This window comes from Manis pentadactyla, chromosome 12 (assembly GCF_030020395.1).
Source record: "Manis pentadactyla isolate mManPen7 chromosome 12, mManPen7.hap1, whole genome shotgun sequence".
Lineage (NCBI taxonomy): Eukaryota > Metazoa > Chordata > Mammalia > Pholidota > Manidae > Manis > Manis pentadactyla.
Genome location: NC_080030.1, coordinates 92,854,683 through 92,878,558, shown reverse-complemented (window position 1 = coordinate 92,878,558; position 23,876 = coordinate 92,854,683). Strand labels below are relative to the sequence as shown.

General features: G+C 46.2%; 1 protein-coding gene across 2 annotated transcripts in view; it reads left to right on the top strand.

Moving 5' to 3' along the window:
- GABRR2 (gamma-aminobutyric acid type A receptor subunit rho2) overlaps positions 1-19,553 on the top strand; it is a 36,256-nt gene extending 16,703 nt beyond the window's left edge. The window contains exons 3-9 of one of the 2 annotated variants that reach the window (XM_036912200.2): positions 2,173-2,240; positions 3,733-3,956; positions 4,749-4,831; positions 5,019-5,159; positions 12,526-12,678; positions 13,666-13,862; positions 17,737-19,553. In XM_036912200.2, coding sequence (XP_036768095.2) covers positions 2,173-2,240; positions 3,733-3,956; positions 4,749-4,831; positions 5,019-5,159; positions 12,526-12,678; positions 13,666-13,862; positions 17,737-18,048 — 1,178 coding nt within the window. In that variant the 3' untranslated portion in view covers positions 18,049-19,553. Of the gene's footprint in view, positions 1-2,172; positions 2,241-3,732; positions 3,957-4,748; positions 4,832-5,018; positions 5,160-12,525; positions 12,679-13,665; positions 13,899-17,736 lie in introns of both variants that reach the window. The other variant, XM_057489412.1, reaches the window with a different exon arrangement.
- The last annotated feature ends 4,323 nt before the right edge of the window (positions 19,554-23,876 follow it).

The window sequence follows — 23,876 nt, the reverse complement described above, 5'->3', positions numbered from 1 at the left end:
ACATGGGCAACGCTTCCAGATGGTGGTGCCACCCTCACAAGCTTATCGAATTTCCCTTAGAAGGGCGATTGGAGTTGTGGAGGCGAGGCAGGCCCTGAGAAGAGAGAGACACAGTCACAGACACCAAGCATTTTGTCTGGAAAATGTCCTTCACCCAGATCAGCTCCTGCTCAGACACTATGCCCATTATCTAAAACCAGGCTGCTGGGCAGCGGGTCCAAAGAGGGTGATGGCACTACCACTTCTTCCCTTTGGCTCCTGGAGCCGCTGGGTGCTGCAGGTCACGTGGCACTTCAGAGAATGGGAGTGAGGGGGGAATATGAGCAGGTGGGGTACAGCTCACCTTTCCGGACAGGCAATGCCACCAGGTTAAGAGTCGAACTCTGGGGCCATTTCAATATCCCAGGCTAATGAAGGGTCCAGAGGACGAGGAGATTAACCAGCTCCGCTTCCCTGATGGCAGTGTTGGGAGGAGGTGGCCCCGTCCAGGCTGCCAGTGGACTTCCTTGTGCTGCAAGCCCCTCGGGACAGAAAGGCAGACCAGTCAGTCCTGCGGAGGGGGCCTCCTCTCCACATGGAACATTCCACTTCTGGAACCTTCAAAGCACCCTGGGAGCCTGAAATTAGAGGAAATATGGTTGTGAGAGCAGGGATTTCTCATGAACCCTGACCTAAGCCATCAATGGAAAATGAAAGGATGAGCTTACACCCTGATGTATTCGAGAGGGAAAAAGTAAAAATAAAAAATAAAACGTGCTCATTTGCTTTCATGTTTAAGAACACAGAAAATATCTACTAAATCCCACTAAGGAATAAATAAAATGCTTCATTGCACTGGGCTCAGCCAAAACAAATATTTAATGGTGGGATTGCAAGCATCAGCAAGCCTACGGGGGATGCCTGAAAAAACCTACGGGGGATTCCTGGGGGCGCCACCCAAGGCCCTGGGCCCTCTCCTTGAGGACCCCTGGCCATGGCATTTGGGCTGGAATTGAGGACTGAGCCTTTGAGTTCCCACTCGGTGTCAGGACCTCTGACCTCCTTCACTGACCACAGCCAAACTCTCAGTCCATCCAGTCTTTCTCATTCCTGAAGACCCAGACTCCCCCTGCCACCCTAAGGTTCCCCCCACTCAGAGCACAGAGGTCAGCGTGTCTGTGGCCTGCGTTCCCTGGCCAGCTGCATGGGGCTGGTCTCCAGGCAACGCCCTCCCCCCAGGAGGCCCAGCAGCCACTGTCTGGAGAGCCAGTGCGTCTCAGACGTGTTTTGCCTATGAGTGTGGCAGCACTTGTTACTATGCTTAATAGACACAGGTTTTTGGTTTTCTCCATTCTAGGTTTTTAAACAAATATTAACATCTAAAAAAACATTTTATGGAAGCATGATATACACAGAGAAAAGTACACAGATTGGAAGTGTACAGACTGCTAAGTTATCATAAAGTAAACCTACCAATGTAACCGATCACCCGGCCCAATATGTAGAGTAGGAAGCCACAGATAAGCCCACAGAAAAACATGGTTTTAGACATCTTGCCACAGGTCAGATGAAATAGAGTGCCAAGCACCTGTGCTGTGTATTCTCGTACTTCTCATCTGACATGTCCTGAAAGGATTTCAAAATCTACAGCATCATGATCTGACTGTGCACAGAGATCTTGTCTCACACTAGGTTGGAAGCTTCTAGAGGGCAAGACTCCAGTTACTTGTTGATACCCTGAAGGAATAGTTTGAATGACCGATTCAATGAATGAACCCAGCGCCAGGCATGCAGGTGTCTCAACCCGGATCAGAGGTTGCTAGGTCTCATTCTGTCCTTTGTAGATGTCACCAGGATCTCTGCTCAAACACTAGAGCAATATTATTATTTTCCTTTGCAAAGACAGTTCTGGGGTGTAGACAGTAGTAATCCAACTCATTGACTCATCCGACAAGAGGGATTAAACATGCACCTTGGCCCAGGAAAGGCATGTAAGGCAGACACAGTCTCTGCCCTCATGGAGAAGGTCGGGCACCCAACATGTCAGGGAGTAGCAAGAAAACCCTCATGGAATGTGAACCACGGTCTCACCCCTGCCCCAGCCAGGCTCCCTGCAGGAAGGGAGTTGAGACTGTCGCCAGCCCAGGGATAGAGAGGAATGTGAGTTAACCAGCTGTCTTTGCTCTTCTGTAGGCCCTGCCATCCCGGTGGGCATGGACGTGCAGGTGGAGAGCCTAGACAGCATCTCAGAGGTGGACATGGTACGCAGCAGCCCTGCTGGGGCCGCCCATAGTGGGGGTCTCGAGGCTCAGGTTCTGTGAGAGCCTATGGCTGGTAAGGCTGCACTGGGGCCTGGGTGTGGCAGCTGGAGCTGGAGGGGGTAAAACTATAAAACGGGGGCTCAGAAGTTGGCCCAGGTGCAGTAAAATCTGGAGCAAGAGTTCTCAGGCTTCATGAGCAAAAAATAACTTGGAGAGTTGGTTAAATGCAGATTCCTGGGCCCCATCCTGATTCAGAGCCTCTGGGGGTGAAGGCCAGCACTTTACATTTTGAACACACTCCTCAAGTGATGTGAGTGGTCAGGTGACTCACACCTGGATGAGCATGGGAGGCGGACATCTTCAGATTGGAATTTTGTGGTTCTCTGATCTCGGATACTCCCCATGAGCATCGCTCCCCTACGCATTACTAGGCAGTGCCCACCAAGATCAAGGGGTAAGGGAAGGCTCTTTGGAGAAGCCTCGTGTCGGCCGAGACTGAAGGACCCGAAGGAGACAGCCATGGGGAGGCCCAGGGCAAGAGCACAGAGAAGGTCCTGGAGGCAGAAGAAACAGGGAGTTTATGAACTGAAGGACTGGTGCACAAAATAGGAAGAGATGGAGTTGGAGAGGTGGGGGTGTGCTCTGCTCCATGGGCGAGCCCCTGTAGGACAGCCAGGAGGGCTACGGGTGTGGGGTAGAGCCGTAGGCACTATGCTCCGAGCCCACCACCACCACGCATCCTTCCATCCTTCGCCCGCTTACTCCCAGAAGACAATACTCTGGGCACTTACTTACCCACTTGCGCTTGTGTCTTAGTGCTGGCTGTGGCGTAAGAGCCAAACTCTTGGTTTAAGGCATCAACTATGGAGGCAAGGGGACGCTTGTTAACAGGGTAAGCTTTCAGGCTGACATCACAGTGGGATGCAGCTGCCCTTCCTCTCAGCCATGCATCCTCCTCATTCTTCCATCCTGCAAATATTCATTGAGCACCCAGTGTATGCCTCACAGTTTTAGGGACTGGGGTCCAATGGTGGGCAGGACATAATTCTGCCTCCAAAGATCTTACAAGTCCAGCAACAGAAACCCTTGTAATGGGACATTTGACTGTCCAGGTCTCTGGAAGGTTCCACTAAGCTGAAACTGAATGGTTGGCCAGTAGGTAAGGAGCCATGTGTGCAAAGTCTGTGTGTGAGAGAGAAGGGCTTCGGGGAAATCTGCCCTGCTGGCCCCCAGGCCAGCCTGTCTGCATCACCACTGCAGGTTTCACTGGCCCAGCTTGAAGGACGGGCTGCTCAGTCCCCTGGGCTCTGACCATCCTCTTCCCTATGCAGCAGCGCCATTTCTGCAGCCACCGTGCTGCCAGACTGCAGAACTGTTCTCTGCAAGCCCGGGGACTGAGTCTAAGGCATCTGTGAGGGTGGTGGGTGATGCGTCATTTGCAAGGAAGGAAACTTTCTAAGTGCTTCTGTTTGCCCTTGTCCCCGGCCCCTAGGACTTCACCATGACCTTGTACCTGCGGCACTACTGGAAGGACGAGAGGCTGGCCTTCCCCAGTGCCAGCAACAAGAGCATGACATTTGATGGGCGGCTGGTGAAGAAGATCTGGGTCCCCGATGTCTTCTTTGTTCACTCCAAAAGGTCGTTCACCCATGACACCACCACCGACAACATCATGCTGAGGGTGTTCCCTGATGGGCATGTGCTGTACAGCATGAGGTGACTGTGCATGGGGTCACGTGTTCTCTGTCCAATGTCATTCTCATATGTGGGGTCACCCTGAGGGGGTTTGCCAGTGTGGCCGGGTCTGTGGGCTACACGGGATGGTACAAGCCTTCTGATGCTGGTTGGAACTCTCTGGGGTGCAGTGGCCACCCTAGTAACAGGTGACTGCCCTGTCATCAGGGATCTTAAGCTGGGGTTAGGAGACGAGTTGTGTCTGAATGAGTTGAGAAAGACAATGACCTTCTCCATACCCTCTACCCCTTAGAGTCTGTGATTCTAGTTTATTGGTAATAAGGATTAAAAAAAAATAGTCATAGCTACTGTTTATTGAATGTTTATTGAGTTTATTGGCTTCTGAGCTAACTTGAGTGATTACACAGTGGTTCTACATCTTCCTGGCCTGCTTATAGTTATGCCTGCATTAGACGCTAAAGCCCTGGGTGGGGGCTGGGCAAGGGACTGTAGCACCCGAACATCTGTAGGGGAGGAGTCTCGCTGGCTGAGGGCCACGTCCGAGAAGGGTGCGGATGTGGGCTGTTAGCAGCCAACACCCTTAGTAGCCGGGATCTGTGCGGAGCACTAATAACATCTCCTCTGGAGGACGAAATTCTCAAAGTTTTGTCTAGAACTTAAGGTTTTGCAACTTAGATACCTAGGTCTCCAAACTTCTGAACTAGACGTGTTGAGGCAGCTGCTCTTAGTCGCGTATGTGTTCACCGTATTCTGGGCAAGCGTGTGAGCCAGCAACCCGCTGCTCAGGCCAACGTGCTCGTTTGGGTTGTCTAGGATCACAGTCACTGCCATGTGCAACATGGACTTCAGCCACTTTCCCCTGGACACCCAGACCTGCTCTCTGGAACTGGAAAGCTGTAAGTATTGACAAGTCGTGGCCTTATTCTTTCTCCAATTTTTGTGCCATTTTAGTAACCATGAGACAGGGTACTGCCTGCCAGTGCTAAGACCTGTTTACTCCTAGGCTGGTGTAGGATTTCCCTGTGGCTTCACCCTGCATCAGAAGCAGAGGAATCAGATTAACTTATTTTCCTCTTCCCAAAGATGCATATACAGACGAAGATCTGATGCTGTATTGGAAGAATGGTGACGAATCCCTGAAAACAGATGAGAAGATCTCCCTGTCTCAGTTTCTGATCCAGAAATTTCACACCACTTCTAGACTGGCCTTCTACAGCAGCACTGGTAGCTAACGTTTGCCATGGTCTCATTCAAAGGTGGAAGAAAACACATTAGAATTCTTCAGCCTGAACCTTTTCCCTTCTCATGAAACCAAATTTTTTATTATTAAAAGAACGCATAGTCCTACAAAACATCAACAACACTTAAAAGCAGAGATTTAAAAAGTCGCTGTCCTCTGAGATCCCACGGCCAGATGCAATCATTCCTAACAATTTGGCAAATACCCTTGCTGACATCTTGTTTTAATTATGTAATTTTTCGAAAGTGGGGTCATGTTTTACATGTAATTTTGTAAAAGTGGGCTCTTCTGTAACCTGGTTGATTTGACTTGATGATATAAATGGATAGCTTTTTGAGAAAATGTGATTTACTACCTGTATTTGAATCTATAGACTCATTTTTAATGCTTAGTGTAACCTCTTCTTGGACTTTGGACTATGTTAGAGGTTTTGAGAGGATCCATTTGTCAGTTCTTCTTGAGTCTCACCTTTACTTTTTATATTAGTTCCCAAGGGCTGCCTTAACAAAATTCCACAAACTGTGAGCTTGAAAACACAGACATTTATTTGCACACAGTTCTGGAGGTTAGAAGTTTGAGGGCCATACTCTCCTGAAGGCTGAGGGAGAAATCCTTCCCTGACTCTTACTAGCTTCTGGTGGTTGCTGCCTCACTCCAATCTCTGCCTCTCTTGTCATGTGGTGTGTCTCTGCATCTGCATCCCCATCCCCATCCTAATCCAGAATGTCCTGATCTTACCTTGACTACATGTGCAAAAACCCTATTTCTAAATAAGGTCACAGTCACTGGGGACACAATTCAACCCAAAATAGCTCTGCAGTGGCTACGGGGCCCAGAGGATGTCTCACTTCATTACTGTGTCCCGTGCTGAGAAGCTGAGGCCCTTCTGTGGGAAGATGTGTCACTACGTGCCCTGGCATGGCCACTGTCTCCCCATTCACTTGCCGTCACCCACAGTCTTCTGTCCATGGCTTCAAACACTGGAGGAGAGTGAGCCCCAGCTGAGGCTGTGTGGGTACAGGACGGCCACGCCTGCCTCACTTTATGCCCGTATAAAGTGCCCGCCCTCACCACCCTCACCTTCTCTTCTCTTTTGCCCCAATCGGTATGGCCATGCAATTCTCTTTTCTCATCTGTTCATGGCCAGTTCAAATTACCTCTCATTCTAAAACCATTTTTCTGACTATCTTATATAACTTTATAATGTGCCACTGTTTTGAGTGCTTTGTATGAATTAATTCATTTCTACCCAACAAACCTACGGTGTGGGTATTATTGCAGATGACAAACCTGAGCCTCAGAGGGATTACGTTGTTTGCTGACATTGCACAGCTATTAAGTGGCCAGGCCATCTGCCTCAGTCACTCTGTGTACTCCTCTTAGATGTTTTCTATGTTGGACAAATATATTCTATACTGAACAGGCATGCTTGTTTGTTTTGACCCCCATTCAAGCTGTTTTGGAGTCCAGACTGAAATGTATCTTCCTCTCCCGGCATTTACTACGTGCAGCAGGCAGGTTCATCACCCCACCCCGTGGGGCTGTGTTGTCAGCCAGGAGTGCTCCGTCTGGAACACACAGTGTATGTTTTCAAAGTGCCTGGTTCCCTTCCAGTGTTTCCAAGGCAACTCTCTCTGATTTCCTTAGATAGAAGGAAAGGAAAGTGGAATAGTCCTTCGTGGAATAAGGGCAGCTCTCAGCCCTTCTGAGAGACCCTGTGCAAACCTAGGAACGATGTAATTTGCTTTATGGATGCCAATTTAAGCAGGGAGAATAAAGCTGACTAGATCGGCCAAAGTTGTGGGATGAATAAATGATTAGTAGCTGCTGTCATATTTGAAGATCACTTTCTATTTATCTGCCTCACTGAAAGCACCTGCCTCACTCCAGCACCCTGGGAACCTACACAGACACCACGTGTCAGGCTTGTCTGGACCCACCGCCCCAGCCTCTCCCTATTGACCCAACTCAGCACTCGCTTTCCACTCCAGCCACATGGCCTTTGTCCCCTAAGCAGTGTTTGTACAGGTGCAGCCTGAGGCCCACCAGCATCCACACCACCATGGGAGGGTGTTTCACAGGCAGATTTCTGGGGCACATTGCAAGCTACTGAGTCAGAATCTCAGGCAGGGGATCCCAGGATTCTGCATGTTTTAACAAGTGATTTTTACACACTTCAAAGTTCAAAGACCATTGCTTTCAGCCAATGTGGCTCACGTAGTGTGGTGCTCAGGGCAGCAGTATCAGCACCACCTGGGAGCTCTGGAGGCGGAGCCCAGCGACCATGTTTCGGGAAGTCCTCCAGGGATGGTCTACAGAGATTGCTGGGCCTCAGCCCCCACAGTGTCTCGTCAGTAGGTCGTCCTGTGTGGGCCCTGAGAACCTGCATTTCTAGCTGATTCCCAGTGAGGCTCTTGCTGCTGGTCCAGGAACATCCACTTTGAGAACCGCTGCTCTAAGTTAATGGTTCTCAGCTCTGGCAGCACATGAGTATTACCTGGGGCAGCTTTTTGTTGTTGGCTAGTGTTTTTCTGTGTGTGGTAAAATATACATAACATAAAATTAACCATTTTAACCTTTTTTTTTTTTGGATTATCATACTCAGGAAATTTATTGATGCTGTTTTCTGCATAGAGTTCCCATTTATGTCTTTTTTTTTTTTTAGGCTTACCATTTTATTTATTTATTTATTTATTTATTTAATTTTGTTGTCATTAATCTACAATTACATGAAGAATATTATGTTTACTAGGGTCCCCCCTTCACCAAATCTCCCCCCACAATCCCCATTACAGTCACTGTCCATCAGCATAGTAAGATGCTGTAGAATCACTACTTGTCTTCTCTGTGTTGCACAGCCCTCCCCATGCCCCCCCCCACATTATACATGCTAATCATAAAGTCCCCTTTCTTTTTCCCCACCCTTATTCCTCCCTTCCCTCCCTTTCTCCCCAGTCCCTTTCCCTTTGGTAACTGTTAGTCCATTCTTGGGTTCTGTGATTCTGCTGCTGTTTTGTTCCTTCAGTCTTTCTTTGTTCCTATAGTCTTTGGGTTTGAGGTGAGTCTCTTGTAAGCAGCATAGAGATGGGTCTTGCTTTTTTATCCATTCTATTATTCTGTGTCTTTTGATTGGTGCATTCAGTCCATTTACATTTAGGGTGATTATTGAAAGATATGTACTTATTGCCATTGCAGGCTTTAGATTCATGGTTGCCAAAGGTTCAAAGTTATCCTCTTTAGTATCTTACTGTCTAACTTAACTCACTTATTGAGCTATTTTAAACACTGTCTGGTCATTCTTTATTTTTCTCCCTTTTTATTCCTCCTCCTCCATTCTTTATATGTTGATTGTTTTATTCTGTGCTCTTTTGTGTTTCCTTTAACTGCTTTTGTGGGTAGTTGATTTTATTTTTTGCCTTTAGTTAGTATTTGGTTGGTCTGCTTTCTTTGCTGTGATTTTATTTTCTCTGGTGACATCTGTTTAGTCTTAGGAGTGCTCCCATCTAGAGCTGTCCCTCTAAAATACCCTGTAGAGGTGGTTTGTGGGAAGCAAATTCCCTCAACTTTTGCTTGTCTGGGAATTGTTTAATCCCTCCTTCATATTTAAATGATAGTCCTGCTGGATACAGTATTCTTGGTTCAAGGCCCTTCTCTTTCATTGCATTAAGTATATCATGCCATTCTCTTCTGGACTGTAAGGTTTCTGTTGAGAAGTCTGATGATAGCCTGATGGGTTTTCCTTTGTAGGTGACCTTTTTCCTCGCTCTAGCTGCCGTTAAAACTCTGTCCTTGTCCTTGATCTTTGCCATTTTAATTATTATTTGTCTTGGTGTTGTCCTCCTTGGGTCCTTTCTGTTGGGAGTTCTGTATACTTTCATGGTCTGATCAATTATTTCTTCCCCCAGTTTGGGGAAGTTTTCAGCAATTATTTCTTCAAAGACACTTTCTATCCCTTTTTCTCTCTTCTTCTTCTTCTGGTACCCCTATAATACGGATATTGTTCCTTTTGGATTGGTCACACAGTTCTCTTAATACTGTTTCATTCCTGGAGATCCTTTTATCTCTCTCTGTGTCAGCTTCTATGCATTCCTGTTCTCTGGTTTCTATTCTATCAATGGCCTCTTGCATCTTATCCATTCTGTTTATAAATCCTTCCAGAGATTGTTTCATTTCTGTAATGTCCTTCTGGACCTCATCCCTTAGCTCTTGCATATTTCTCTGCAGCTCCATCAGCATGGATATGAGCTTTATTTTTAATTCTTTTTCAGGAAGACTGGTTAGGTCTCTCTCCTTCTCAGGGTTTGCCTCTATGATCTTGGTCTGTATCAATTTCTTCTGCCTTTTCATGGCGATAGATATATTTGTGGGGAGCTGGCATGTGTGTTGGGTAAGAGAAAGTCCCTTCTTGCCAGTTTGTGGCCTTCCTCTCCTGGGAGAACAGCGGCCTCTAGCGGCTTGTGCTGGGCAGCTGCGTGCAGACGGGGCTTCTGATCTTGCCCGGCTGCTATGGAGTTTATTTAGCTCTGCAGTTGCTGTGGGCGTGGCCTGCCTCAGGCTGCTGCTCCTATATGGCGGAACCGCGTCAGAGGGGGAACAGGCGGGAGGCTGTTTATTGCGGTGAGGGGCCTCCGAGCTGCGCTGCGGGGGTTCAGGTGCCCAGAGTTCCCTGGGATTCACAGCTGCTGGGCTGTGTCCTGGGGCACTTCCGTCTGGCTGTGGGGTCCGTGTCCCTTTAAGACTTCCAAAAAGCACGCGCTCTTCTTTGTCCCCAGGGCGTCGACTGCGGGGACCCACTCACAGGTCTTACTGTCCTGTTTCCCTAGTTTCCAGCACCCCATGCACGCACTGTGTCTGCGCTCTGTCAGAATGGCTGGGGCTGTGTGTTCAGCAGTCCTGGGCTCCCTCTCCCTTCCCGCTCCGACTCCTCTCCTCCCGCCGGGAGCTGGGGGGAGGGGCCTCGGGTCCCGCGGGGCCGGGGCTTGTATCTTACCCCCTTCGTGAGGCGCTGGGTTCTTGCAGGTGTGGATGTGGTCTGGATGTTGTCCTGTGTCCTCTGGTCTCTCTTTTAGGATTAGTTGTATTTGTTGTATTTTCAAAAATATATATGGTTTTGGGAGGAGATTTCCACTGCTCTACTCACGCCGCCATCTTGGTTCTCCTCCCATTTTAACCATTACTAAGCATACAGTTCACTAGCATTGAGTACGTTCAAATGTTATACAATCACCACCGCTACCATTTCCAGTCCCTGTTCATCATCCCAAACAGAAACTCTGCATCCATTCCACAAGCGCTCCCATTCCCTCTTCCCTTGGCCTTTAGGAACCACCATTCTATATCTGTCTCTATAAATGACCATTCTAGGTACCTCATGTAAGTGAAATCATACAATATTATTCCTTTTGTGACTGCTTATTGGTTCTCATTACAGTAACTCACCTTCTATAATGGTCTCAGAGTTCATCTATGCCGTAGCATGTGCCAGAATTCTATACCTTTTTAGGTCTGAATAATAGCCCATTGTATGGATATACCACTTTTAAAAATCCATTCATCTGTTGATGGGTAGTTGAGTTGCTTCTGCCTTTTGGCCACTGTGAATGGTGCTCTTATGACCTAGGGAACTTTTAAAATGTAACCAAGCTGAAGCCACCACCCCAGACCCATTAGGTCAGATGTCTGGGAGAGGACGGGGCTTTGGAGATCAGTAGAGCCCCTGGGCGGCTGTCGTGTGCGGCCAGGTCTAGCGTCGTGGTCTTCGGACTGCACCGCTCGCTCCGATCTCTGAGCGTTCCTCTTCCTGTCCATCTGTCCAGCTTACACTCACCTCTCTCCTCCACGAGGCCTTAGTCACTCCAGCCAGTAGTGATTCAGGGCTCTCTCTTCCAGACCTAACACACTCATGCTTATGCAGACAGACATATTAGTGCTCAGTGTACATTCTTCCATGTCTTGAGCCTGTCCATTCTGCAGAAACTCTATTTATTTCCTTGAAAATCCTAGAGAGCAGAAAATAGGGCCTGAATGTCTCTCTGTTCCCTTCAGGCCTGAGCACAGCCCTCATGCGTGGAGACCCTCAGTGACCACTGCTAAATTGAAGGGGCATTGTGTGAGATGAGCCCTAGCCTGGGCATTGGAGACCCGAGTTCTGACCCAAGTTCATGTGTGACTCAGCCTGAGGGTTACACTCAGTCTGGGCTTTAATTATTTACATGACCTCACTTATTTACATAACACCCTTGCAACGTTTGTCTTCCTTATATACCATCTATGTTGCTGTCAACTTTTTTTTCTGGAAGTCAACTCTCCTTTTGTACTTTATTTTGAAAAGGAATTTTCTATCACTGCAAATAATGGGAAACTAGTATCATTTCTCATAAATAAAAGGTGACATTAATAATAAATATAATGAACACAAAAAAGTACCCACCTCTGTACCCCTGAAATCCTCTTGGACCACCATGGTGTGTACCTCATGCTTTGGGACACAGAACTGGACTGTCTCTGAGTTCTAACGTCCTCTGATAAGGCTGGACTGAGATGGGAGTGGGGTGGGTGTGTGCACACAGCTTCAGGCCACTTGATACATTCACATGGTCCTTGACACCATCTTTGGTCCCAGTGACTGGGCATTGGTTTCATGTATCATTTGAAACCTTACAATTTCAATCCCTTTTTTTTTGTAACAACCAATAGTCAGTGATTTTCAAACTGCCAGATTGAAATAGATAATATCTATACCCTCATTTTTTCCCTGAGGAATGATCAAATGGTAAATGACTTGTACCAGATGGATGGAGTAACTTCCACAAGGTGGGTGAGTGTCAGGACTGGAACTGATGTCTGACTTGAGAGTCACGTTAACGGCCTGTTCCTCCTTGTGACGGGGGTGTGGGGACTGCCTGAGCTGACCGATCTCACAGTTCAGAGGACAGTGACAATAGCCCTGCTCTGCTGGCGCCTGCCTCAGTGGTATTGGTCCTAACAAAACAGGACCAGTCCAACTTCTTAGGCCCCCAAGCAGTGAGTCACTCAGGAAGTATGGCTGTGATTTAAAAATAACAAACACCAGGAAACAACTAAACCTAGACCTGTATTTATTTCGACCTTCCCCCAAAATGCTGTGAAGAAAACTTGGATAATACCGAATAAAGCCGTGAATGTATTAGATACTGGCAAGATACCTATTTATATGCAAGAGGTCTTACATTTTGGAAAGGCAATTCGATCATTAGTTTTTAGCTCTTTGCTGAAGGTAAGAGCCGTGTCAGGGAAAGAAGGGCTCCCAGGACAGGAGCTTCTGTTTGTCTCTCAGATTGAACCTCACTGGCTCCTTCCTGTGTCCCCCAGGCTGGTACAACCGTCTGTACATCAATTTCACCTTGCGACGCCACATCTTCTTCTTCTTGCTCCAGACCTACTTCCCTGCCACCCTGATGGTCATGCTGTCCTGGGTGTCCTTCTGGATTGACCGCAGAGCTGTGCCCGCCAGAGTTTCACTGGGTAAAAGCATTTGATAAGGTTTGGTAGGGTAGTTTTTGCTTTCAACTGATCGCTGAGCAAAAAAAAAGGTCAAACCATGATTCAGAGTTCTTAACTGCTGGGCTGTCAGAGTTGACAGGAGCCAAGTTTCCTCCTACTTCCTGCCCTGGCCACTCACACACCGCCTGTTCCCAGCTTATATTATGGAAGTGGGGACTAAAACGACATCAGCTTGACAACTCATTCGGAAAGGTACACAGCCTATGGGAGGTATTGACTTCCACCTGCAGCAGAGTTAGAGCTCAGGACTTTGTAAAAAGGACGATTCTACAAATGCCAAAAACTTGTTCTGTAAACACAAACACTTTGTTTATTGGCCTTGTTTAGACAGACTGAGAGTCTGAAGGCAGAGTGCGTGTTGGGGGATTCCTTAGTTTGGAGATTTCTGGGAAGGAGAGGGCTGTATTCCCCAGAAGTGTGGTTTCAGTCCTCCACAGACCCTGTACCCCAGAGAGCACGTTTGCATCTTGTCATTGTCCATCTGGACAGATCAGCTTGGGTCCTGAGGAGTTTGTGTGTTTAACCAGTCAGGCTCAGTGAAGAAGAGACAAGCACGATAGGCCTCCACGTATTTCCACGGTTGTCATGGCCTCGATCAACGTGCCTTAGATGAGGGGAGAGTATGTTCCTTCCTCAATTTGGGAATGTTCTTTACAGGTGTGCTTTAGTCACTGCTCTAAATTCCACATCCGAACAGTCCTCAATGTCAGCCACATCACAGAAACCCGAGCCCCGCAGTGCGGCAGGCTCCAGAAGCGGTGAGCTGGCCAGGAGACCTGGCCCAGCTGCCCGCGGAGCAGATGCTCGCACCTCTGTGAGGTGGACACATGCCCAGGGCATTCCTCATGAGATTTAAGAGCTGGGGAATGTAAAATGGTGGCTGAGTGAAATGGGCAGGGGGGCGGCCCTGTGCCCTTTCAGTGGCTGAACGAGAGCTGGATGTTGCAGGCATCACCACGGTGCTGACCACATCCACCATCATCACGGGCGTGAACGCCTCCATGCCCCGCGTCTCCTACGTCAAGGCCGTGGACATCTACCTCTGGGTCAGCTTCGTGTTCGTGTTCCTGTCGGTGCTGGAGTACGCGGCCGTCAACTACCTGACCACCGTGCAGGAGCGGAAGGAGCGTGAGCTGCGGGAGAAGGCGAGACGGGTTTCGTTCATTTCCTCGTCTGGGCTCGTGCAGCTGGTTGAATGAGAATGGGGAGGAAGGGGGGTTGCTTATAGGAAAGCGACTGCTTATGAAAAAGGAGGAGGAGCATTTTAGAGGAGATTCTAGGATGGATCTTGGATCTACCGCCAAGGATCCCCGAAAGGAGAAAGTCTTTGGACAAAGCCTAGGAACAGGAAGACTTGGCTTAAGTTTTTGGCCTAAGTCTGCCACTTACAATGGGCCTCAGTTTCCTCATCTTTAAAAAAGGTATAAGAGAATAACCCTCACCCCACCTTCCTCCCGGGGCTATTGTAAGGGTCATGTGAGATAATGCATGTGAAAGTAGTTTTGAAAGGGTAGGGCTCTAGACACATATGAAGTATCAATATTATTACTGAACATTGTCAGGGAAAATGCCTCTCTGTGTTGTGACCAGGGGAGAATTTACAATAAAAAGGTCTGGTATTTATCAGCACTCTGGCCCAGTGAAAATTCAGCCATACATGACTGTAGCCTTTAGAGTCACTGGAAATACCATCCTTTCTCTACTGTATTACACTAAACTACAGTACAAAGAGGGAATGCACATGGGGAATTCAAGGCAGTGTGCATGGGCCTTTGGCCAGGGAGGGAAAGTCTATTGCATTCACAGTCAGTCTGTTATGAACCACAATCAGAAATAAAATGCCAACTTGTCATGAAATCATTGCCCATCATTGCACTAATCAAATGCATGTTCACCTAAAAGGTGTAAAGATCAGGGACACAAACATCCCAGAGTCCTGCACATCTACAGGGCTGGTAGCTCCTTAGCCTAAGGGGGTTTTGAATTTTTTAAAAAGATGTGTTGCTTTTTCAAAACTAGCCTTTCAGTGCCCACATTATCCCTGTTTAGTATTTCCACAATGTTTCCAAATATGCTAGGTTGTTAAAGAATTTATTTAGAAAATTCTACTCCAACTTTTTTACTTCAGCTTTTACATATCTGTTCAAATTTTCGATACTATGTACACTGATCATTATCAAATGCCTTTGGATTATATTTAAACACTTTGATTTATAATCCATTGGACTTTCCTAGACGGAGCTGTTCAAAAACAGCAAAGCCTTCATCCGACAGATATGGGCTCATAAACTGTTAACCAAGCACAAGTGGGACTCGTTAGCCTGTTACTGTGTGATGGGGCCTGGTCTTTGCCTGTGATGACATAAGACCGTCTAAAGAGAAGCAAGGAAATCATTCTCAGAAAGGCCACTGGGCCCACGTCTAGCTCCCCGTCTGTGTGAGAACAGACACGGGAAGGTGAGAGCCTGCAGCAAAGCAGCGGCTTAGAGGCTGAGAAGGTGCAGTAGCCAGAGGGCAGATAATGTCGGGAAGACACCTGCTCTCCCTTCTGCTGCACCAAGAGGAACCACTATGCATGGCTGTTAGAATGGAGCTGAGGTTTTCAAAGTGGGAGCCTAGAAGCACCTGGCCTGGATTTGCCTTCGAAGCCTGTTAAAAATGAAGATGCCAGGGCTGCCCCTAGATCAACCGATTCAGAATCTCTGTAGGTGGCACCCTGGAACCAGCATGGCTACCAATCTCCCAGGCAACTCCGATGCTCACTGAAGTTTGGCCTCCACTATACCCAGGGCATGGCCAAGTGGAGCCTGCTCGGTTCACCCTGGTTCAAATGTGGGTCCTGCACAGCTTTGGGTTAAAGCCAGCAGGCAGACTGTGGTAGCAGAGTGGGGGGTCTGCCTCGACTGTACATGCTCAAAGGAAAAATTCCTTGGCTGCTTATCAAGACCTGCCCAGTGCAGAAGCCACTGAATTTTTCTTAGAAACAAGCTGATGTAGAAAAATAGGGATTTGTCCTAATTTTTGGCATTTCCTGATTCTAACTCAAAATCTTAGGAGAAAAGTCTTTTTGATTTAGCAGAAAGAAATTCAGGTTAGAGCAAGAAAAATAAGTAAAATCTCATGTCTTTAAAACAAAAAAGCCCAGGACAATATTTCAGTTTTATACCCATTTGGGTGTGATGCTATCTGAAGGCGAAGAATTGAATAGATGAACCTCTTGCTAATCTTTTATCCCTAAAGTCTATGAGTTGATTATTCTAAGTTGCATTAATGTGCTACTTAATTATTGTGGCTGATGGGACAAGACATATAGAAATAGTAATGAAACAATCATGCCTAATTAAAAAATATATATCCCCAAAGCACAGAAGATTTCTTCAAGTACAAGAATACTTTGAGTAATTTCTGCTTTTACATAAAATCATTCATCTGTTTTTGCATGCTAAAGCTTTATGGTTTCCATCCGAGTATTTTAAGATCCACAACGAGAGGAGGCAGGTTGTGAAACATCATTATTTTGCTTTTCCACGTGGAAAAACAGGCACTATAGGGCTGAGAGCCAGGTTAGAAACATATTAAGCAGACTGGCTAGAGGAATAAACCCTGTCTGTGTGAGAACAAACATGGGGAGGTGAGAGCTTGTAGCAAAGGAGTGACTTTAGGGGTGAGAAGGTGCAGCAGCTGAAGGGCCGCACTGTGTAGGCCTCATGCCTCGGACCAACGCCACCAAACGCAAACCTGTTTTATTTCAGAATGGGAGAATGTGTTTAAATTTTCAATACTCTGTATATTGATCATTATCAAATGCCTTTGGATTACATTTAAGCCCTTTTGATTTATGATCCATTAGGGCCATTCAAAAATTAGCAAAGCCTTTATCCGACAAATATGGGCTAATAAACTGTTAACTGGTGCCAGCTGGACGTCCACTTTTTGCTGACTCAAGTTGTTGGGGGGAAATCAAGCAAAACCATTTCCTTCACTCCAATTTATAATTTCTTATAAACATTTTCATACCTGCAGAGACAGTTGAAAAATAGGATAATATACATCCAGGTACCCTACACCTACATGCAACATTGTTAATATTTGCCATTTTTGTATGAGCTCTTTCTCCATATAAACATATTTGTGTCAGTGCAGTGGAACCATTTAAAAGTACATCGTAGGTGCCATGACCCTTTATCCTTAAATGTAACTCTGTAGAATAAGGATACTCCTACCTAATTGTGGGGAAAACTCAAGTTCCTATGGCCAGGATCCTAACCTGACCCTAGACTGCTTGACGGTGTAACTGGCCTGCTGCTAGGCTACTGCTTCCACACCCGTACTCAATGAGCTGTTATTGACTGAGTCACTACCTAAAGAGCTCTGCCCAGTGCTCTGGGCAGAGGCAGAGAGAAAGAGGATTACAGATCTGCAGACTGTTGGATGCAGACGTAATTCTAGCGTTCAACTATCGCAGGGAGACAAGCTGGGTAATGAAATCTTTCACCCCAAGAACGTTCCATTGTCATTCTTCGGTCTCACTGAATCCATAGTGAAATTGTTCAGGGCTGAAACCCACTGGCAAGACACTAATCTTTTGATTCATGCACAAAAGGTGAAGTCCCACAGCTGAAATCAGGATGTGTGGATTTAAAGTCCTGACTCTGACAATAGCTGTGGGATCTCAAGAAAATTGTATTGCTTCCCTGGGTCATAGCTTTTGCCTCTGCATTGAGGGCATTTGAACTAAATCGGCGGTTCTGAGCTCTGGCTGCTCAGTACCATCCTGTGGGAGCTTTAAATTAATTAGTCTAGAGTGGAGCCTGGGTGTGGCCGTTTTAAAAAGCACCCCCAGCTGATTCTAATATGCAGCGAGGGTAGGGAATCTTTGAAATAAGTGTCTCTGGAGATTCTTCCAGTTCTGCCTTGCTGCGGTCCTGAGCAGCCTTGGGGCTTTGCCCTCAGCCCAGACCACCTCCTGTGCGCGTCACGAGGCCTAAACATGCCTGACACTGTGTTTGCTGTCCGCAGTTCCCCTGCATGTGTGGAATGCCTCATTCAAGAACCATGATGCTGGACGGAAGCTGCAGTGAATCTGAGGCCAACAGCCTGGCTGGGTACCCGAGAAGCCATATTCTCACTGAAGAAGAAAGGCAAGACAAAATAGTGGCCCACCTGGTGCTGAACAGCAGATCCAGCTCCTCCGGGAAGAAGGGGCTCCTGAAGGGCCAGATGGGGCTTCGCATCTTCCAGAACACCCATGCCATTGACAAATACTCCAGGTTGATATTTCCTGCCTCGTTCATATTTTTCAACTTAATTTATTGGTCGGTGTTTTCCTAGGGGCTTGGAGGCTGTGCAGGGAAGAGGGCAGAGACATCTGTGTGGCTTGGCCAGCCATCTGCACATGGCCTCGCTGGCTGTGCCCCCCTCACCCGGCGGCGCAGGTCCTGGACCACCCTGGTGATCCCAGGAGCCCTCCACCTGCCCTTACCCAACCTCAAGGGTTTGCTCCTCATTCATGCTGTGTATTTCGCCCCACTTTGCACCTCCTTAGGACTGTCTGCTTCTGTTCTTGTGTGTGAACATATTCACAAGAGCCCCCCTCCTATAAAAACATGACTCAAATGCCTCCTAGTCTTTCTGAGACCCTAATAGCCTAAGATTCCATTGTAAAGGGAAAAGGAAAAATGAAGTGAGAGCTTAGGGGCATTCTGGAGAGGAGAGGAGAAATTAGGGTGTGAAGTAGGAATAAGAAATTTGTAGCCCAATCTGTGACCCCTCTAGAGGTCAAGCTAATAACTCAGCCCAGAGCTCCCAGGTAAACAAAGGCCCTCCTACCAGGCGGGATATTCTGAGGGCTTAGCAGTTACTGCCAGGAGCTGGAGGCCAAGGCCCACACCTTTCTCTCAGCAAGGTTGATCCCTGTCTGTAGAGCAATCCCGTCAGTTTCTTGCTGCTAATGTTAACTCCTGTGCTGCTGTGGTTGACACGCAGTAAACACTTTAAGGCATCCCAGCATTAGGCACAGTGGAATCCAAATTAAGAATAAGAGACAGTCCTAGTTCTCAGAGAGGACATGGTACACAGGTATCTGTAAGTTTAAAAAGTGGTAAATGCTACAATAATGGTTCAAAGTATAATAGGAATTTGGAGAAAGGGAAGAGTAATTTCCACTGGGAAGACTGGATCTCATGGAGGAAATAGCCTCTGAGTTGCCCCCCAAAGGTGGGGATTTGGAGAAGAAATGTGCTTGTTGGATGCGTGCTATCCAATATAGTAGCCACTGGCCATGTCTCTATTTGAATTTAGGTCAATTAAAGTTAAATAAAATTAAAAATTCAGCTCTTGCTGCATTGCAGTAGCCACATTTCAAGGGCTCTTCTCAATAGGTACATATGGCTGACGGCAAGTGAATTGGATACTGTAGATCTGTAGAACATTCTCACAGTCACAGGAGACCCATTAGATGGTGCCGCTGTAGATGAAAGACCAGCCTGAACAAAGGCTTAAGAGAGTCAGGAAAACCCAGATTTCAGAGTAAAGCATTTGTGGGGCAAGCCACCCATTTTGGCTGCATTCCAGGCTGTGGGAAAATGAGGTAGGATACCAGCTTTTTCCCCAACACAAGGTGTCATGACAGGTGCCCCCATGCCTGTGTTAATGGGACAGCTTCCCCTCCCTGGAGTTGCCTGGCCCAAGACTGTTGGATTTCCCAGCCTCATGGACAAATGAAGAATGAAAGCACACAAGCAAGGATAATTGGATGGTAAGAGAGCACCTGGACTTGTTTATAAACCTTTAGAGATTCTCAAAGGCCACAATTCTGCTCAAAGAATGATAATTATATTGCCATTAAATATAACATGTTGTGTTGGCTGTCTTATTTAATTCCAACACTACTCTGCTTCTGATTACATTGTCTTCATAAATTGAAGCTCATAACATGGTGGCCTGTTCACAATTTTAAAAAAAGATGTATTTTAACCATCTCCTATATTTAACTGGAGTTAATTCTATAGCAAACATATTAAGAATCATAAACAGTATTTTATCATGTGGGACCATGATACAGTGACACCATTACATTCAGAACTGCCTTATTGCAGTGTAATAGTCTGACTCTATTTGAGAAAAGTACAAATTTAAAGGAAGAGGAGACAACCATAGACATAGAAAACAGTAAGAGTGAACATACCATCAGGAACACTTGAATGATACTTTATTCCACAGAACCTAAGACACCATCAAATGAAAGATGCACCCATATTTTATGTACTACTAAGAAAGAAAAAATTGCTGCCAATTTAGTTATAGTTTGCCAATGATTATTAGATGAATGCTGACTTAACCAATATTAAATTGTGAAGAATGTGCATGTTTGAACTAAAGAAATAGGTGTTAAGGAGGGGCGGAAGATGGCGGCGTGAGTAGAGCAGCGGAAATCTCCTCCCAAAACAACATATATCTATGAAAATATAACAAAGACAACCCTTCCTAGAATAAAGACCAGAGGACACAGGACAATATCCAGACCACATCCACACCTGAGAGAACTCAGCGCCTCACGAAGGGGGTAAGATACAAGCCCCGGCCCCGTGAGAGCCGAGCGCCCCTCCCCCCAGCTCCCAGCCGGAGAAGAGCAGGCAGAGCGGGAGGGAGACGGAGCCCAGGACTGCCGAACACCCAGCCCCAGCCATCCGGGCCAGAGTGCAGGGCCCTCGATACTGGGAAAACAGGGCAGCAAGAACAGTGAGCGGGCACTGGAGGCTGGGCGACAGAGGGCATAAGAAAAGCGCGCGACCATTTTTTTTTGCTTTTTTGCTGTTTTGTTTTGGCGAGCGCTTTTTGGAAGTCTTAAAGGGATAGGGACCCCAATACTAGGGAAACAGGGCAGAAAGACCGGTGAGCAGAGGCCTGAGGCTGGCACCGGAGAATAAAGAAAAACGAACGACCACCTTTTTTTTTTTTTTTTTTTAATTAAAAACTTTTTTTTTTTTTTTAATTAAAAAATTTTTTTTTCTTTTTTTTTTTTTTTTGGTGGGCGTTGTTTTGTTTTGGCGGGTGCTTTTTGGAAGTCTTAAAGGGGCAGGGCGGGTCACTTAATCCAGAGGTAGGGAATCCGGGATCTCTGGGCACCCTAACCCCTGGGCTGCAGGGAGCAGGGAGGCCCCTTACGGAGATAAATAGCCTCCCAGCCGCTCCCGCTCCAACGCGACTCCACCACTTTGGAGCAGCTGCCCGAGCCAGGCCACGCCCACAGCAACAGCGGAGATTAACTCCATAGCAGCCGGGCAGGAAGCAGAAACCCTGTCTGCACGCAGCTGCGCAGCACAAGCCACTAGAGGTCGCTGTTCTCCCAGGAGAGGAGGGCCACAGACCAACAAGAAAGGAAGTCCTTCCAGCCGTCACTCGTCCCAGTTCTGCAGACTATTCCTATCACCATGAAAAGGCAAAGCTACAGGCAGACAAAGATCACAGAGACAACTCCAGAGAAGGAGACAGACCTAACCAGTCTCCCTGAAAAAGAATTCAAAATAAGAATCATAAACATGCTGACAGAGATGCAGAGAAATACGCAAGAGAAATGGGATGAAGTCCAGAAGGAGATCACAGATGCCAGAAAGGAGATCGCAGAAATGAAACAAACTCTGGAAGGGTTTATAAGCAGAATGGATAGAATGCAAGAGGCCATTGATGGAATTGAAACCAGAGAACAGGAATGCATAGAAGCTGACATAGAGAGAGACAAAAGGATCTCCAGGAATGAAACAATATTAAGAGAACTGTGTGACCAATCCAAAAGGAACAATATCCGTATTATAGGGGTCCCAGAAGAAGAAGAGAGAGGAAAAGAGATGGAAAGTATCTTAGAAGAAATAATTGCTGAAAACTTCCCCAAACTGGGGGAGGAAATAATCGAACAGACCACGGAAATACACAGAAACCCCAACAGAAAGGATCCAAGAAGGGCAACACCAAGACACATAATAATTAAAATGGCAAAGATCAAGGACAAGGAAAGAGTGTTAAAGGCAGCTAGAGAGAAAAAGGTCACCTATAAAGGGAAACCCATCAGGCTAACGTCAGATTTCTCAACAGAAACCCTACAGGCCAGAAGAGAATGGCATGATATATTTAATACAATGAAACAGAAGGGCCTTGAACCAAGGATACTGTATCCAGCATGACTATCATTCAAATATGACGGTGGGATTAAACAATTCCCACACAAACAAAAGCTGAGGGAATTTGCCTCCCACAAACCACCTCTACAGAACATCTTACAGGGACTGCTCTAGATGGGAGCACTCCTAGAAAGAGCACAGCACAAAACACCCAACATATGAAGAATGGAGGAGGAGGAACAAGAAGGGAGAGAAGAAAAGAATCTCCAGACAGTGTATATAACAGCTCAATAAGCGAGCTAAGTTAGGCAGTAAGATACTAAAGAGGCTAACCTTGAACCTTTGGTAACCACGAATTTAAAGCCTGCAATGGCAATCAGTACATATCTTTCAATAGTCACCCGAAATGTTAATGGGTTGAATGCACCAATCAAAAGACACAGAGTAACAGAATGGATAAAAAAGCAAGACCCATCTATATGCTGCTTACAAGAAACTCACCTCAAACCCAAAGACATGTACAGACTAAAAGTCAAGGGATGGAAAAACATATTTCAAGCAAACAACAGTGAGAAGAAAGCAGGGGTTGCAGTACTAATATCAGACAAAATAGACTTCAAAACAAAGAAAGTAACAAGAGATAAAGAAGGACACTACATAATGATAAAGGGCTCAGTCAAACAAGAGGATATAACCATTCTAAATATATATGCACCCAACACAGGAGCACCAGCATATGTGAAACAAATACTAACAGAACTAAAGGGGGATATAGACTGCAATGCATTCATTCTAGGAGACTTCAACACACCACTCACCCCAAAGGATAGATCCACTGGGCAGAAAATAAGTAAGGACACGGAAGCACTGAACAACACAGTAGAGCAGATGGACCTAATAGACATCTATAGAACTCTACATCCAAAAGCAGCGGGATATACATTCTTCTCAAGTGCACATGGAACATTCTCCAGAATAGACCACATACTAGCCCACAAAAAGAGCCTCAGAAAATTCCAAAAGATTGAAATCCTACCAACCAACTTTTCAGACCACAAAGGCATAAAACTAGAAATAAACTGTACAAAGAAAGCAAAGAGGCTCACAAACACATGGAGGCTTAACAACACGCTCCTAAATAATCAATGGATCAATGACCAAATCAAAATGGAGATCCAGCAATATATGGAAACAAATGACAACAACAACACTAAGCCCCAACTTCTGTGGGACACAGCAAAAGCAGTCTTAAGAGGAAAGTATATAGCAATCCAAGCATATTTAAAAAAGGAAGAGCAATCCCAAATGAATGGTCTAATGTCACAATTATCGAAATTGGAAAAAGAAGAACAGATGAGGCCTGAGGTCAGCAGAAGGAGGGACATAATAAAGATCAGAGAAGAAATAAATAAAATTGAGAAGAATAAAACAATAGCAAAAATCAATGAAACCAAGAGCTGGTTCTTCGAGAAAATAAACAAAATAGATAAGCCTCTAGCCAGACTTATTAAGAAGAAAAGAGAGTCAACACAAATCAACAGTATCAGAAACGAGAAAGGAAAAATTACGACGGACCCCACGGAAATGCAAAGAATTATTGGAGAATACTATGAAAACCTATATGCTAACAAGCTGGGAAACCTAGGAGAAATGGACAACTTCCTAGAAAAATATAACCTTCCAAGATTGACCCAGGAAGAAACAGAAAATCTAAACAGACCAATTACCAGCAACGAAATTGAAGCGGTAATCAAAAAACTACCAAAGAACAAAACCCCCGGGCTAGATGGATTTACCTCGGAATTTTATCAGACATACAGGGAAGACATAATACCCATTCTCCTTAAAGTTTTCCAAAAAATAGAGGAGGAGGGGATACTCCCAAACTCATTCTATGAAGCTAACATCACCCTAATACCAAAACCAGGCAAAGACCCCACCAAAAAAGAAAACTACAGACCAATATCCCTGATGAACGTAGATGCAAAAATACTGAACAAAATATTAGCAAACCGAATTCAAAAATACATCAAAAGGATCATA